Consider the following 16732-nt stretch of genomic DNA (forward strand, 5'->3'; position numbering starts at 1 on the left):
GATATATACCTTTCTCTTTCTTTTCTTATTAATTTACGTTATATAGCGGTAACATAGTATATACCACTTTATCCAAATCTGCCAGTCCCACTGTAACAGATGGTGTTTCTTCAGCAAATGTTACTGTTGCTTAACCACCAAATCCATGGACCAAAACTTATTTCCCCTTTCCAACACACCTGTTCCCCTTTCCACCAGCATCTGTCCTTTTTCAACTCATTTTGGTATATGAACAAAAGTGCAACTCTGCAGGGACACCGTACTCAACGCCATCTCAGCACAGCAGCCATCCCTCGGTCCCTCAGATGTGGACAAGTAAAAGACCATTTCCTCCTATCCATGACAAAGCGTTGAGATTCACTCTGTGCAGCACTGGTGTTTAGTGGAAAAGCAGATCTAAGATTGCGTACTACATTCTGCAGATACTCCTGTATACGTGCGTCCATTTCTATGGCACAAATTATTTTGCCAAATTTTGTCTTGTACCGGGGATGTAACAGTGTGGCAACCCAGTATTCTGGATTACTTTGAATTCGTACAATCCGAGGGTCATGTTGTAGGTAGTGCAGCAAGAAGCCGCTGATGTGTCTTGTGCATCCAGGAGGACCAAGTCCTTGGTGTGTTGGTGGCAGAGAGGTGAGAATCGTGCCTCCTTTCTCTGCCCTCTCACCACAACCTCGCACAACCGAAATGTGAGCAAGCTCTCACTCATCTGCTGAGTCTTCCATGCCCATCGCAAGTTCGTCCTCCATTTCTTCATTGGCTCCTGCACCTTCCTCAACACTTTTTGCTGATACTATGCACCCTTGTTAATCACTCTCCCTCACCATGACTGCCGCCTAGGTGCCGCTGACCATCTGGACCTCGTAGATCTTGTTATCCCTTCCGCACATGACTCCTCCTGTACTTCCTCCCCTTCCTCTTGTCCCAACACCTGACTCCGAATAATAATTACAGTGCGCTCCATCATCTAGATGACCAGAATTGTCACGCTGAGAATGACATTGCCAGTGCTAAACATCTTCGTCGACATTTGTAAACTGTGTAGCAGGGTGCATAGGTCCTTGATCTGACACCACTCCAGCAGCGTGATCTGCACCACCTCTGGATCAAGTTAGGCCAGGCTATATGTCATAACGTATTGCAGCAGGGTTCTGCGGTGCTGCCACAAATGCTGCAACATGTGCAGATTCAAATTCCTGCGTGTGGGCACATCGCATTTCAGGCGTTTAACCAGCAGACCTAAAGACTTCTGTTGCGACGAAAGTTGTTGAGCTGCTGTGTGCACACGATGGAAGTGAGCACATAGCGAGCGTGCCCGCTGCACAAGGCCATGTAGGCCGTGATGGTGTTTTAAAAATTGCTGGAGAATTAGGTTCAACACGTGAGCCATACAAGGCACGTGTGTCACATTGCCATGCTGATGGCCCGCAGCCAGGTTTGCATCATTGCCGCACACGGCTGTTAAGTTACCAACGGAGTCCGCTCCGTCAATTTGTACTCCGGTCGCCAGGTGACAACGTGTTCCTTTCATGAATAGTGCTGATGATGGGAGAGGAGTTGATGCCAGCGGCGCAGGTGGACGCAGGTTATACACACTGGGCTGCATTACCTTGACAGATGCAGAATCTCTGGCTGAATGTAGCTGGTGGGTATCTCACAGATGAAATACCATCATACAGCTACAACCAATGGGAAGACACCACACCCTTTTTTATGCCCATCCTGTCTTTTGACCACTGCCAGACATAGCTATGAACCTCTGGTTAATTTTACCCCCAGTTCTGTTTTATGATTTTGTGTGCTTGTTACCTGACTACTTTTCCTGCTTGCTGTTTATGTACCTTGTTGGCCGATCCGCATTTCACCTCTGCTTGTTTTCTGATTAAGTCCTGGCCGTCCCATTCTGTTCCTGTTCCTCAATTAATGTTTTGACCCTGCCTGACTACTATTCTCTGGAAATGCAGCCTTCCACAGGTATTAATCACCTTGGGCCCTGTGTAATTCCTAATCCCTGTATAGGGGTTAAAGTGTTTCAGGGTTCTAGGGGTCCTACTTGGTGAGTGGCTTCCTTCTAGCCTATCATTAACAGCCCATCTGAGTGTGTGGATCAAGGAAGGCGTTACACCGTGCTCTCTGCAGAAGGCCATGTGGGCCAGGATAGTGCTTTAAAAATTGCTGGACAACCAGGTTCAACACGTGAACCACACAAGCCATGTGTCACGCTCCCCGGGTCCTCACCCCCGTTCCCCGGCTCACCTGCCACGCTCTCCGCTCCCCAGTCACCGGATTCCGTCCGTCCCAGGGCTCCGGGCCCCCGATCCCGGCGCCCGACAGCTTCCCTGGACCTGGCCGGCTCCCCTGCGTCCTCCTCGCAGCCTCCTTCCCTGGCTTCTGGCACCCGGGCGGCGCGCATGCGCATTAGGGCGCGCGCGCGGTCACTGACCCTTTCTTAAAGGGCCAGCGTCCATTAACAGGAAATGAGGTTGCACAGGTACAGGGTATATAGGGGGTCATTGTCCAAGGGGGCGGGGCCTGATCTTCGTGTTCCCTGAGCTAGGAGTCAGGTCTCTTGGTGTTTATGTGCCTGTACTCACCTATCTGTCTTTGTAGAGCCGTACCTGCCTCGCCATCCAGTCTGCCGTGTCCTGATCCCCGCACGCTGTCCGTCTGCCATCTGACAGTCCGTACCATCCCGGATCCCTGCGGTGACCCGTCATCTTGCTCCAGAGGTTCCGGACCCCGCCTGATATCACCTCGGCCTCCGAACCTGAGCTACGTCACCAAGACCACCTTCTGTGACTCCGTGGTCCCTGGGACTCCTCCGCTGCCTTCACTTGCACGGACTGTTCTACTGCCCATCAGTGCTTCAGCTGCCGGACTCCCTACCACCATCTCAGAGAGTTCGGTCCAGTGGATCCACCTCCTGGGTCTGCCCGACCGCCCGGCCGTGACAGTAAGATCAGGCCATGGATCCCGCTGCAGCACTAATGGCTCTGCAAGAGGAACTCCAACGCCAGCGTGAAGTCCAGACCCGCATGCTGCAATTCATGACCTCCGTGGACACCCGCCTGTACACATTACAAGCATCAATGACGCCTGCGGCACCCAGGTCCCCCGCCAGGCAAGCCATGGCCCCCGCACCAGTGGCAACCTCGTCAGATGCTTCCCGACTCCGTTTGGCGTCACCTCCTCGTTATGCTGGAGATCCCAAGACCTGCAGGGGCTTCATAAATCAATGTTCCCTTCATTTCACGCAGCTGCCACATCTGTTCGCCTCCGACCAAGCCAAGGTCGCCTTTATAATGTCCCACCTAGAGGGCGAGGCGCTGGCGTGGATGAACCCCTTGTGGGAGAAGGAGGACCCCATGACCAAGGATCTTCAACAGTTCCTGCAGGCATTCCGCAGCACCTTTGACGAGCCGGGACGCGCTTCTGCCTCTGCTTCATCACTCCTCCGCCTACGTCAAGGAACACTGACGGTGGGCCAATACGCCATCCGTTTTCGCACTTTGGCTTCAGAACTCGGGTGGAATAATGAGGCCCTAACAGCCGCCTTCTGGGAGGGACTCTCGAGTCGCATCAAGGATGAGTTGGCGGGTCGGGACGTGCCCTCCACCCTAGATGCCCTGATTGCCCTAGCAACTCGTGTGGACATACGTTTTCAGGAGCGCTCCAAAGAGCTATCTCGTGAGAGACGCCCGTTACGGCATTCATCTCCTCCTCAGAAGCCCTCCGTACCTCAGTCATCAACAGCTGGGAGTCCCGTCCACGAGCCCATGCAGATTGACCGAGTGCGTCAGTCTGCACAACGTAGAGCAGAGCGGCTTGCCCAGGGTCTCTGCTTTTACTGCGGTGAGGGCACACACCTCCTCCGTTCCTGTCCGGAAAGGCCGGGAAACTCCAAAGCCTAGGGTTGGTAGGAGAGGCCACCCTAGGTGCTGGGACTCTCTCTGATCCGGTCACATGGACCGTGCAAGTGACAACGGGAGAGACGCGGTTCACGGCTGAGGCCTATCTTGATTCCGGGGCAGCAGGCAATTTCATCCAGCAAGCCACCGTGGACAAATACCAGGTGCCTGTTATCCCACTCAACAAGCCCCTGGTGATTGCCTCTGTGGATGGGAGACCCCTTTCTGACACCATCTCCTGGACCACCAGGCCGGTTGAACTGCGCATCGGTGCTCTTCACACCGAGAACATCGCCTTCTACGTCCTTCCGCACATGTCCCATCAGATCCTGCTGGGCCTTCCATGGTTACGGACTCACGAACCATCAGTCAGCTGGGGCACTGGCGAAATCACCCGCTGGGGTGCTTCGTGTCATGAGAGATGCCTAAAATCCACACAACCCATCCGACGACCTCCGGTTCCTGAGAACCTACCGGGGCTGCCCTCGGCTTATTGGTCCTTTGCTGATGTCTTTGATAAAAAAGAATCCGAGGTACTGCCGCCACATCGCCCCTACGATTGTGCCATCGACCTGCTCCCTGGAACAACGCCACCACGAGGACGGATATATCCTTTATCTCCAGCCGAAACAAGGGCTATGTCGACTTACATCTCAGAGAGCCTGGCTAGGGGATTCATTCGGAGATCCTCCTCTCCTGCTGGAGCAGGTTTCTTCTTTGTCAAGAAAAAAGAGGGCGATTTACGTCCCTGCATCGACTACCGGGGTCTGAATCAGATCACTGTTAAGAACAAGTACCCTCTGCCGCTCATCCCCGAATTGTTTGACCGGCTTAGAGGAGCTCGTCTGTTCACCAAGCTGGATCTTCGGGGTGCTTACAATCTGGTGCGCATCCGCTCTGGTGACGAATGGAAGACCGCGTTTAATACGCGCGATGGACATTATGAGTACTGCGTGATGCCCTTCGGCCTGTGTAACGCCCCTGCCGTCTTCCAAGAACTGGTGAACGACGTGTTCCGAGACCTCCTCTACACCTGTGTGGTAGTATATCTAGATGACATCCTTGTCTTCTCTCCGGACCTCCCAACCCACAGAGAGCACGTACAGCTGGTTCTACGACGACTAAGAGAGAACCGTCTGTACGCAAAGTATGAGAAGTGTGTCTTTGAGCAGTCTTCTCTCCCCTTTCTGGGGTACATCATCTCTGAGACTGGACTGCAGATGGATCCCAAGAAGGTCTCCGCCATTCTCAACTGGCCTCCCCCTTCTGGACTGAAGGCAATCCAACGCTTCCTGGGATTCGCCAACTACTACCGCCAATTCGTCCCTCACTTCTCTGCTCTGACTGCTCCACTTTCCGCTTTGACTAAGAAAGAGGCAAATCCAAAGGACTGGTCGCCTGCGGCCGACGCCGCGTTTGGCTCTTTGAAGCGGGCTTTTGCTTCCTCGCCTGTACTTCACCGTCCGGAGTTGAACCGCCAGTTCACCTTGGAGGTGGATGCCTCCTCCTCAGGAGCCGGAGCAGTGCTCATGCAGAAGTCCTCCTCCGGGAAGATGGTGACTTGCGGATTCTTCTCCAAGGGCTTCTCAGCGCCTGAACGCAACTATACCATCGGGGACCGAGAGCTCTTGGCAGTCAAACTGGCACTGGAGGAATGGCGCTACCTCCTGGAAGGTGCAGTGTATCCCGTGATCATCTACACGGACCACAAGAACCTAGAATACCTGCGGTCCGCTCAGCGACTGAACCCACGGCAAGCCAGGTGGTCCTTATTCTTTGCCAGGTTCGACTTTCAGCTTCACTTCCGACCCGCGGACAAGAATGTACGCGCTGATGCCTTGTCCAGGTCTTTCATGCCCATGGAGCAGGAGGAAGAGACTACCCAACCCATCATCTGTCCTAGCAACATCATTCCGGTGGCCCCTGTTACCCTAGCCCAGATACCGCCCGGGAAGACCTATGTCTCCGATACCGACAGGCAAAAAGTGTTACACTGGGGTCATGCCTCAAAAACAGCCGGGCATGCTGGTCAGAAGAGAACATGGGGTGCGATTGTACGCCATTACTGGTGGCCATCCCTTCGCACGGACGTCGCTGCTTTTGTCTCTGCCTGCTCCTCCTGTGCCAGGAACAAGACGCCCAAACACTTGCCCCATGGCCGTCTTCTGCCTTTACCGATACCCTCAGTCCCGTGGCAACACATAGCAATGGACTTTATTACGGACTTGCCATTATCCTCCGGGCACACAGTCATATGGGTCGTGGTTGATCGATTCTCCAAAATGGCCCACTTCGTTCCTATGGCCGGACTGCCCTCTGCTCAGGAACTCGCGGAAGCCTATATACATCACATCTTCCGCTTGCATGGCTTTCCATCCCACATAGTGTCCGACAGAGGAACTCAGTTCACCTCCCGCTTCTGGAGGGCTCTATGCAAACATCTGGGAGTGACTCTGGACTTTTCTTCTTCTTACCATCCTCAGTCTAACGGCCAAGTGGAGAGGGTCAATCAAATCGTGACCTCATACCTACGTCACTATGTCAACGCCCATCACGACGACTGGTCCTCGCTTCTGCCTTGGGCTGAATTCTCCCATAACCACCACGTCAGTGAGTCATCCTCCGAATCTCCCTTCCATGTTGTTTATGGACTCCAGCCCGCCGTCCCATTGCCTATATCCCCTTCATCGGATGTTCCGGCTGCTGATACTGCAGTTCGTGACTTTGCTACCATTTGGGACTCTGTCAAAGCGTCCCTTGGGCGCGCTTCCCAGCGGATGAAGAAACACGCTGACAAGAGACGTCTGGATCCTCCGTGTTTCTCTCCTGGTGACCTGGTCTGGCTTGCTTCCCAGTACATCCGATTGAAGATACCTTCCTACAAGCTGGGTCCTCGCTACATCGGGCCGTTTAAGGTCCTCAGCAAGATCAATGAGGTATCCTACAAGCTACAGCTCCCGGCCACGATGAGGATACCCAACTCCTTCCACGTCTCTCTGCTCAAGCCGGTTGTCCTTGGTCCCTTCTCCGCTGCTGCCAGTCCGGCCCCTCCTCCTATTGCCGATGATGACATCTATGCGGTAAGGGATATCGTGGCCATGAAGACCGTACGAGGTCGACAGTTCTTCCTGGTGGACTGGGAAGGGTATGGTCCTGAGGATAGGTCTTGGGAGCCCAGGGAGAACGTGGGCACTCCTCTTATCCGTGCCTTCATGTCCCGGTTGCGGGGAGGGGGGCGTGGGGGGGGGGGTACTGTCACGCTCCCCGGGTCCTCACCCCCGTTCCCCGGCTCACCTGCCACGCTCTCCGCTCCCCAGTCACCGGATTCCGTCCGTCCCAGGGCTCCGGGCCCCCGATCCCGGCGCCCGACAGCTTCCCTGGACCTGGCCGGCTCCCCTGCGTCCTCCTCGCAGCCTCCTTCCCTGGCTTCTGGCACCCGGGCGGCGCGCATGCGCATTAGGGCGCGCGCGCGGTCACTGACCCTTTCTTAAAGGGCCAGCGTCCATTAACAGGAAATGAGGTTGCACAGGTACAGGGTATATAGGGGGTCATTGTCCAAGGGGGCGGGGCCTGATCTTCGTGTTCCCTGAGCTAGGAGTCAGGTCTCTTGGTGTTTATGTGCCTGTACTCACCTATCTGTCTTTGTAGAGCCGTACCTGCCTCGCCATCCAGTCTGCCGTGTCCTGATCCCCGCACGCTGTCCGTCTGCCATCTGACAGTCCGTACCATCCCGGATCCCTGCGGTGACCCGTCATCTTGCTCCAGAGGTTCCGGACCCCGCCTGATATCACCTCGGCCTCCGAACCTGAGCTACGTCACCAAGACCACCTTCTGTGACTCCGTGGTCCCTGGGACTCCTCCGCTGCCTTCACTTGCACGGACTGTTCTACTGCCCATCAGTGCTTCAGCTGCCGGACTCCCTACCACCATCTCAGAGAGTTCGGTCCAGTGGATCCACCTCCTGGGTCTGCCCGACCGCCCGGCCGTGACACCATGTGTGTCACATTGTCACAGCGAAGGGCCGCACCCATGTTTGCATCATTGTCGCACCCGGCCTTCCCTGGCTGCTGGTTGAGTGGAGACAACCATTGATGAAACTCGGTCTCCAGAGCTAACCATCCACAACTTCTCAGCGGTGTGACTCACATTTCCCATACATTTCAAAGTAAACCTTTGACCGCCTGATGGCATTGAGCTCTGCTGCCAGCATAGTAAGGAGGTGTGTGGTATTCCTTGTGCGCAGTTACAAGGAAGGGTGGCCTGACCACACAGGGTTTGCGCCAAGGTGGAGGACCCACACGAGGTTGAAGAGGCAGAAGCAGTGTATTAACTTCTACATACAGAAGAAGGATTGAAACAACTCGTGGGGACGGCAAGACTTGGACAGCAGACCCTTCTCCATCTCTCACCATAGTTTGCCAGTGCCCAGTCAGTGACATGTAATGACCCTGTCTATGCTTACTGGTCCAAGTATCTGTGTTGAAATGCACCCTGTCGCACACAGAGTTGCTCAAGGAAGTGGTGATGTTGTATGCGACATGCTGGTGTAGCGCGGGCATGCTGTTCTTGGAGAAGCAGTGGTGATTGGGCATCTTGTACTGGATCACAGCGACAGACATAAGGTCTCTAAAATCCTGTGTGTCCACTAGGCGGGAAGGCAGCATTTCGGTAGCCAACAGCTTACAGAGGGATAGAGTCAACCTCTTAGCTTTGTCATGGGTCGCAGGAAGTGGCCTTTTATTTGACCACATCTGAGGGACAGAGATCTGGCTGCTGTGTGTAGACGGTGTTGAGTAGGGTGTCCCTGGAAAAATGCAGGTTTGTGAGGAAAGTGCAGGCGGAGACATGATGTTGCCTTCATCCAACGTTGGTGCTATCAATGTCTGAGAGAGCTGTACACACGTACTTGTTTCCTCTTCCAAACCAACTGACGACCTACCAAGCAAACTGCCTGTTGCGGTTACAGTGGTGGAAGTTGTGGGTGGAAAAACAGGTGTGACAGCTGTCCCCACAGTCCTAGAAGATGACGAGCGCGCGGATGCACTGGAAGGGGCAGGCGGTGGATGGTTCGCTCCGCTAGGCCGCATTGCAGCACGGTGAGCTTCCCACCGGGCCTTATGATATTTATTCATGTGACGATTCATGGAAGAAGTTGTCAAACTGCTGAGGTTTTGACCTCTACTAAGAGAACCATGACAAATTTTACAGATCACATAATTTGGGCGATCTTTTTCTATGTCAAAAAAGGACCAGGCTAGGCAAGGCTTAGAGGCCATGCGACCTGTTGATCCACCCCGAATAATGCTCAGAGGCAGAGTGGTGGCTGAGGATGCAGTTGTAGACGTGCTACCAGTGCTCCGACTCTGTCCAGGAAGGCGCAAGGTAACTTCGTCGTCGGTTGCATCCTCCTCCACCGCCTCTGTTGACCTCCTCGAGTGTCTGACTGTGGGTTGACAGTAGGTGGGATCTAAAACTTCATCATCAATTGTTGTGTTTGCACTCCCCTCCCCCTCAGACCGAGCCTCTTCTTGCCCTGACCGAATATTTCAGTTGTCATCCCAATCGGGTATCTGCGTCTCATCTTCATCAGTATGTTCCTCATTGTCTATAACCACAGGTGTTGAAAAGGCAGCATTTTGGTAGCCAACAGTTTGCAGATGCTGAAAGTCAACCTCCAAGCCATGTCATGACCTTCTAAAAGCATGTAAAACACAGCGAGGGGACTCCAACCACAGTCTCCCTCATTGCCACTAACTGGGCCACACACACCCCACTTGACTGGCATCGGTTGACCCCCCCTTTTGAAAAAGAAAAAGATGCTTTGCATGAAGCACTCTCAAAAATACGCGTGCCTTTCCCGTCCCCTGGCTGACCCAGGGGAAGAAAAGTCCTCTGAGAGCCATGACTTGTTCATCTTGGTTCTTTTAGAAACACAGCGAGGGGACTCCAACCACAGTCTCCCTCGTTTCCACTAACTGGGCCACACACACCCCACTTGACTGGCATCGGTTGACCCCCCCTTTTGAAAAAGAAAAAGATGCTTTGCATGAAGCACTCTCAAAAATACGCGTGCCTTTCCCGTCCCCTGGCTGACCCAGGGGAAGAAAAGTCCTCTGAGAGCCATGACTTGTTCATCTTGGTTCTTTTAGAAACACAGCGAGGGGACTCCAACCACAGTCTCCCTCGTTTCCACTAACTGGGCCACACACACCCCACTTGACTGGCATCGGTTGACCCCCCCTTTTGAAAAAGAAAAAGATGCTTTGCATGAAGCACTCTCAAAAATACGCGTGCCTTTCCCGTCCCCTGGCTGACCCAGGGGAAGAAAAGTCCTCTGAGAGCCATGACTTGTTCATCTTGGTTCTTTTAGAAACACAGCGAGGGGACTCCAACCACAGTCTCCCTCATTTCCACTAACTGGGCCACACACACCCCACTTGACTGGCATCAGTTGACCCAATTTTCAAGATGAAAAAGATGCTTTGCATGAAGCACTCTCAAAAATACGCGTGCCTTTCCCGTCCCCTGGCTGACCCAGGGGAAGAAAAGTCCTCTGAGAGCCATGACTTGTTCATCTTGGTTCTTTTAGAAACACAGCGAGGGGACTCCAACCACAGTCTCCCTCGTTGCCACTAACTGGGCCACACACACCCCACTTGACTGGCATCGGTTGACCCCCCCTTTTGAAAAAGAAAAAGATGCTTTGCATGAAGCACTCTCAAAAATACGCGTGCCTTTCCCGTCCCCTGGCTGACCCAGGGGAAGAAAAGTCCTCTGAGAGCCATGACTTGTTCATCTTGGTTCTTTTAGAAACACAGCGAGGGGACTCCAACCACAGTCTCCCTCGTTTCCACTAACTGGGCCACACACACCCCACTTGACTGGCATCAGTTGACCCAATTTTCAAGATGAAAAAGATGCTTTGCATGAAGCACTCTCAAAAATACGCGTGCCTTTCCCATCCCCTGGTTGACCCAGGGGAAGAAAAGTCCTCTGAGAGCCATGACTTGTTCATCTTGGTTCTTTTAGAAACACAGCGAGGGGACTCCAACCACAGTCTCCCTCGTTGCCACTAACTGGGCCACACACACCCCACTTGACTGGCATCGGTTGACCCCCCCTTTTGAAAAAGAAAAAGATGCTTTGCATGAAGCACTCTCAAAAATACGCGTGCCTTTCCCGTCCCCTGGCTGACCCAGGGGAAGAAAAGTCCTCTGAGAGCCATGACTTGTTCATCTTGGTTCTTTTAGAAACACAGTGAGGGGACTCCAACCACAGTCTCCCTCGTTGCCACTAACTGGGCCACACACACCCCACTTGACTGGCATCGGTTGACCCCCCCTTTTGAAAAAGAAAAAGATGCTTTGCATGAAGCACTCTCAAAAATACGCGTGCCTTTCCCGTCCCCTGGCTGACCCAGGGGAAGAAAAGTCCTCTGAGAGCCATGACTTGTTCATCTTGGTTCTTTTAGAAACACAGCGAGGGGACTCCAACCACAGTCTCCCTCGTTTCCACTAACTGGGCCACACACACCCCACTTGACTGGCATCAGTTGACCCAATTTTCAAGATGAAAAAGATGCTTTGCATGAAGCACTTTCAAAAATACGCGTGCCTTTCCCGTCCCCTGGCTGACCCAGGGGAAGAAAAGTCCTCTGAGAGCCATGACTTGTTCATCTTGGTTCTTTTAGAAACACAGCGAGGGGACTCCAACCACAGTCTCCCTCGTTTCCACTAACTGGGCCACACACACCCCACTTGACTGGCATCAGTTGACCCAATTTTCAAGATGAAAAAGATGCTTTGCATGAAGCACTCTCAAAAATACGCGTGCCTTTCCCGTCCCCTGGCTGACCCAGGGGAAGAAAAGTCCTCTGAGAGCCATGACTTGTTCATCTTGGTTCTTTTAGAAACACAGCGAGGGGACTCCAACCACAGTCTCCCTCGTTTCCACTAACTGGGCCACACACACCCCACTTGACTGGCATCAGTTGACCCAATTTTCAAGATGAAAAAGATGCTTTGCATGAAGCACTCTCAAAAATACGCGTGCCTTTCCCGTCCCCTGGCTGACCCAGGGGAAGAAAAGTCCTCTGAGAGCCATGACTTGTTCATCTTGGTTTTTTTAGAAACACAGCGAGGGGACTCCAACCACAGTCTCCCTCGTTGCCACTAACTGGGCCACACACACCCCACTTGACTGGCATCGGTTGACCCCCCCTTTTGAAAAAGAAAAAGATGCTTTGCATGAAGCACACTCAAAAATACGCGTGCCTTTCCCATCCCCTGGCTGACCCAGGGGAAGAAAAGTCCTCTGAGAGCCATGACTTGTTCATCTTGGTTCTTTTAGAAACACAGCGAGGGGACTCCAACCACAGTCTCCCTCGTTTCCACTAACTGGGCCACACACACCCCACTTGACTGGCATCAGTTGACCCAATTTTCAAGATGAAAAAGATGCTTTGCATGAAGCACTCTCAAAAATACGCGTGCCTTTCCCGTCCCCTGGCTGACCCAGGGGAAGAAAAGTCCTCTGAGAGCCATGACTTGTTCATCTTGGTTCTTTTAGAAACACAGCGAGGGGACTCCAACCACAGTCTCCCTCGTTTCCACTAACTGGGCCACACACACCCCACTTGACTGGCATCAGTTGACCCAATTTTCAAGATGAAAAAGATGCTTTGCATGAAGCACTCTCAAAAATACGCGTGCCTTTCCCATCCCCTGGCTGACCCAGGGGAAGAAAAGTCCTCTGAGAGCCATGACTTGTTCATCTTGGTTCTTTTAGAAACACAGCGAGGGGACTCCAACCACAGTCTCCCTCGTTGCCACTAACTGGGCCACACACACCCCACTTGACTGGCATCGGTTGACCCCCCCTTTTGAAAAAGAAAAAGATGCTTTGCATGAAGCACTCTCAAAAATACGCGTGCCTTTCCCGTCCCCTGGCTGACCCAGGGGAAGAAAATTCCTCTGAGAGCCATGTCCACATTGTCAGTGGACAGACGCGTGTGCTTATCTGCCAGCAGACCACCAGCAGCACTGAAGACAGGTTCCGAGAGAACGCTGGCTGCAGGACATGACAAGATCCCCAAGGCGTACGTGGCGAGCTCAGGCAATTTATCCAGATTGGAAGCCTAAAATGAGCAGGGCTCAAGTTGCACAATAATGGAATCGATGTTTCCTTGCATATACTCATATATCTGTGTGTCCTCCTCTTTTTCCTTGTCCAGCTGTTTTGTTTTCGCATGAGTATATGTCCTTGTCACTTTCCCATGTGTTTGTGTTGTGTTGTGAGTTGTTTGTCACCTTTTGGACACCTTTGAGGGTGTTTTCTAGGTGTTTTTCTGTGTTTGTGATTGCCTGCCATTGTTTCCTATTGGCTCGAGTTCGGTTCGTCGAACATTCGACGAACCGAACTCGAACGGGACCTCCGTTCGGCGAACCGACCTCGAGCCGAACCGGGACCGGTTCGCTCATCTCTATTCCTTATTATACTTTGGGGAGACTCCAGACCAGAAATAAACCAAGGTGGAAAAGAAAAACAACTCTAGGCTGACCGCTTCCACCGCCCTGATCAGTCCTCTACATAGGTCAATTCAGCCTCTTCTTTACTTCTCCACCGCATGTGACGTCCTCTTCTATCATCTTTCCCACAAAACATTATGATGTGGCAAAATTGTGTCATTTGAGGCGCTAAGAGTTTGACGGCATGACATATTGATGTGCATCATGATGTGGGAAGCTTTTTCTGTACTGAATTCAAAGGCGCAAAGTGAAAAAATAGGAAGAGGTCCACACATGCAATTGAAATGTAAAGAATAGACCCAACTACGCTGCATGGAGGAACTGGATGGGAGGCTTTGTTGGGCACACAGGTAAGGCTACTTTCACACTGCCTTTTGCCTTCCATTTAGTGGTCCCGTCGGGGCATCCGTCTGAACTGCCCCTCCCCCAGCAGACAAAATGTGTTTCGGACGCATACGCCGATGAGGCCATTGACTGTAATGGAGCAGATTATGCTAGCGTGTGTCTTGCTAAATTTTACTAAAAAGGGGGCTGAAAGCCCGTACTTACGAAGCGCTCACTGATATCCTAATCAGGCACGAATACTAATATTCTTTATAGCAAGATACTATTTATTTTAATAGCACATGAATATATATAGTCAATGGTACATAGGCATAAGAACTATAGTCATAGAAACTTATACAATAACAGAAATATGCATCAACATTACCGTTATGTTGTAGCAATCCTTTCACATCGGAGGGAACTCGAGTTAATGATAAGGAATCAACATGGCATCTTGCATCACAGTAACAGTGCGTACGTACACTTCAATGTCCTGGAAGGTATTTCCCTAACATTAAGCGAGTCTGGTGTATTTTTATAGGAAAACATTGTAGGTTGTGTTAAAATGGTCACCAGCATGTGACAGCTGAGTCATGTTCATGTAACTTGACCACAAACTGCTTGCTTCCTGCACATTTCCTGCACATCCTGCCAGTTGACAACTGTCCGACCACAGTTTAACCATAGTGTTAGTGAAATATTGCAATGAGCCGTAAATTTCATATGCAAGCTTCCTTAAACCTGTCTTTAAGCTAACCACAAGTTTCGGGCAAGTGGAACTGTAAATGTTACTTCCTTTATCTTAAAACTGCTTCAAAACCTGGTTGACATGTATTTCTTGGTCATCATTTTGGCCCTCCAAAGGACATCTCTTTGATACTGAATTATTGATAGGTCAAATAATATCTGGGATCACTCCTATCTTTTATGATTCCTATCTAATCACACATTCTTTCAGTCATATCACATTGGTATCACAGCGTGTGCTCTGTTTTGTACCATTTTCGGACATATACGTTTTCTGCAGGCGGACACCCGAACGTAGTAGACTACGTTTTGGTGTCCGCCTGCAGAAAACGTATGTGCTTGAAAATAGTACAAAACAGAGCACACGCTAACGTAGTCTGCTCTGTTACAGTCAATAGTCCTGTCGGCGTATGCGTCTGAAACACGTTTTGAGGGTTGGGGAGGGGCGGTTCGGATGGATGGCCCGATGGGACCACTAAATGTAAGGCAAGATGCAATGTGAAAGGGACCTAAGAGGCGAATGAGTATTACTTTTTTTTGGACTCCTTTGCCAGTACTCTACAAATCAACAAAATTCCAAAGATGTTGCAAAAAATCCACCTGTCATACATATTCATGTATGATAGGTTTTACATTGGTAAAAAGAATAAGAAAATAAAACTAGGCATTGTCTCTTCCAGTGATGACCAGTGACATTTGATACCAATTGACTATCCATTGGCATTTCTGTTTTAATAAAGTATTGTTACTTCCAATGGAACCCAGCAACCAAACGTTCGTGACGGAATTCATCCTTTTGGCTTTTTCTGAGTTCCATCATTATCAGATTTTACTTTTCACTGTTTTCTTCATTACATACATTGTTTCTATTGCTGGAAATCTTACAATCATTCTACTGGTTGTAATGGAACATTCCCTCCATTTGCCTATGTATTTTTTTATTAGTCTATTTTCTGCTGAAGAAATTTTGTTTGTATCTGTTCCCATTCCAAAGCTGTTAGCCAACCTGATATCAGGCGATAAGAAAATATCCTTCGTCGGTTGCTTTCTACAGGTATATTTTTTTATTACTTTGGGGGAAATCGAAAGCATTTGCATCATCATTATGGCCTTTGATAGGTACCTGGCCATTAACAAGCCATTGCATTATACGGTTATTATGAATCGGACCCTCTGCATAAGACTGGCCATTCTTCCCTGGTTTTTTGGCTTGGTCAATTCTCTAACAGTAACCCTGTTTACATTATTTTTGGACTTTTGTGGACCTAATGAGATGGACCATTTCTTCTGTGACTTGGGACCACTGCAGAGCCTGGCATGTTCAGATACATATATCAGCAAAATGGTGACGACCGGGGCAGCCACAATGGGAGCCATTGTCCCTTTTATGATAATTGTTGTGCTCTATACTAAAATTATTTTAACTGTTTCCAAAATCTCAACCTCCATGGGCAAACATAAAGCGTTCTCCACATGTTCATCTCATATTACAGTTGCCATGTTGTTTTTCTTCACCGTCTTTATTATTTACCTAAGACCAAATGGCAGCGGTGATGACAAATTTTATTCTCTCTTATACACCGTGGTTACTCCAACATTCAACCCTTTTATATATGCCCTACGAAACAGAGATGTGAAAAATGTTCTGAGAAAGGTTTTGGTCAAGTTTTGTAACAAACCGCGGTTCAGGGCTGAAGATTAAGGATTTTGGCTCCTTCCTTTTTTATTTTTTGCTGAAACACAGTTACCTGCACCCTTAGGTCATATGGTTGAAGGCTATTGGCACTATTGACATGATTTTTTTTTTACTTATGTTAATGCTTACCATTAGTGATGAGTGATCACTACCATACTTGGGTGCTCCGTAGTCGTTAAGAGCAGTTATTGCTCAGATGGAAGTGACTTGACCACCCAAGTATAATAAAAGACAATAAGGAACTGGACCATTGTTCTAGGAAATCTTCTGGAAAAACGCTCGACTCTCCCTTTGGCTTCCATTATACTCGGTGTGGTGGTGTGATATTGTGGGTTGGGTATGATTTTGTGTATGTTCATATTTTAGGAGTGTTGCTCTGTTCATTCTGTGTTTTCCTTGTCTTGTCTACAGGTTAATTAACTTAGCTCAGTTACTATTTACCTGCCTTTTGTTGAATCTCTGCTGACATTTCCTAACTCTCCATTCCTTATTCCCCAGCTCTCCAAATACTTGAAATCACCCAC

At 50.5% G+C, this 16732-nt stretch overlaps 1 protein-coding gene across 1 annotated transcript; it reads left to right on the top strand.

The window, feature by feature from the left end:
* Nucleotides 1–15266: 15266 nt before the first annotated feature.
* Nucleotides 15267–16214, top strand: LOC142257651 (olfactory receptor 1E16-like). Its single transcript, XM_075329787.1, has one exon. The coding sequence runs from the start codon at nt 15267–15269 to the stop codon at nt 16212–16214; it is 948 nt and encodes a 315-aa protein (XP_075185902.1).
* The last annotated feature ends 518 nt before the right edge of the window (nt 16215–16732 follow it).

This window comes from Anomaloglossus baeobatrachus, chromosome 12, assembly GCF_048569485.1.
Source record: "Anomaloglossus baeobatrachus isolate aAnoBae1 chromosome 12, aAnoBae1.hap1, whole genome shotgun sequence".
In the NCBI taxonomy this organism is placed as follows: Eukaryota; Metazoa; Chordata; class Amphibia; order Anura; family Aromobatidae; genus Anomaloglossus; species Anomaloglossus baeobatrachus.

Coding starts and splice junctions, on each gene's coding strand:
- LOC142257651 (XM_075329787.1), top strand. CDS start 15,267: ATGGAACCCAGCAACCAAACGTTCGTGACGGAATTCATCCTTTTGGCT.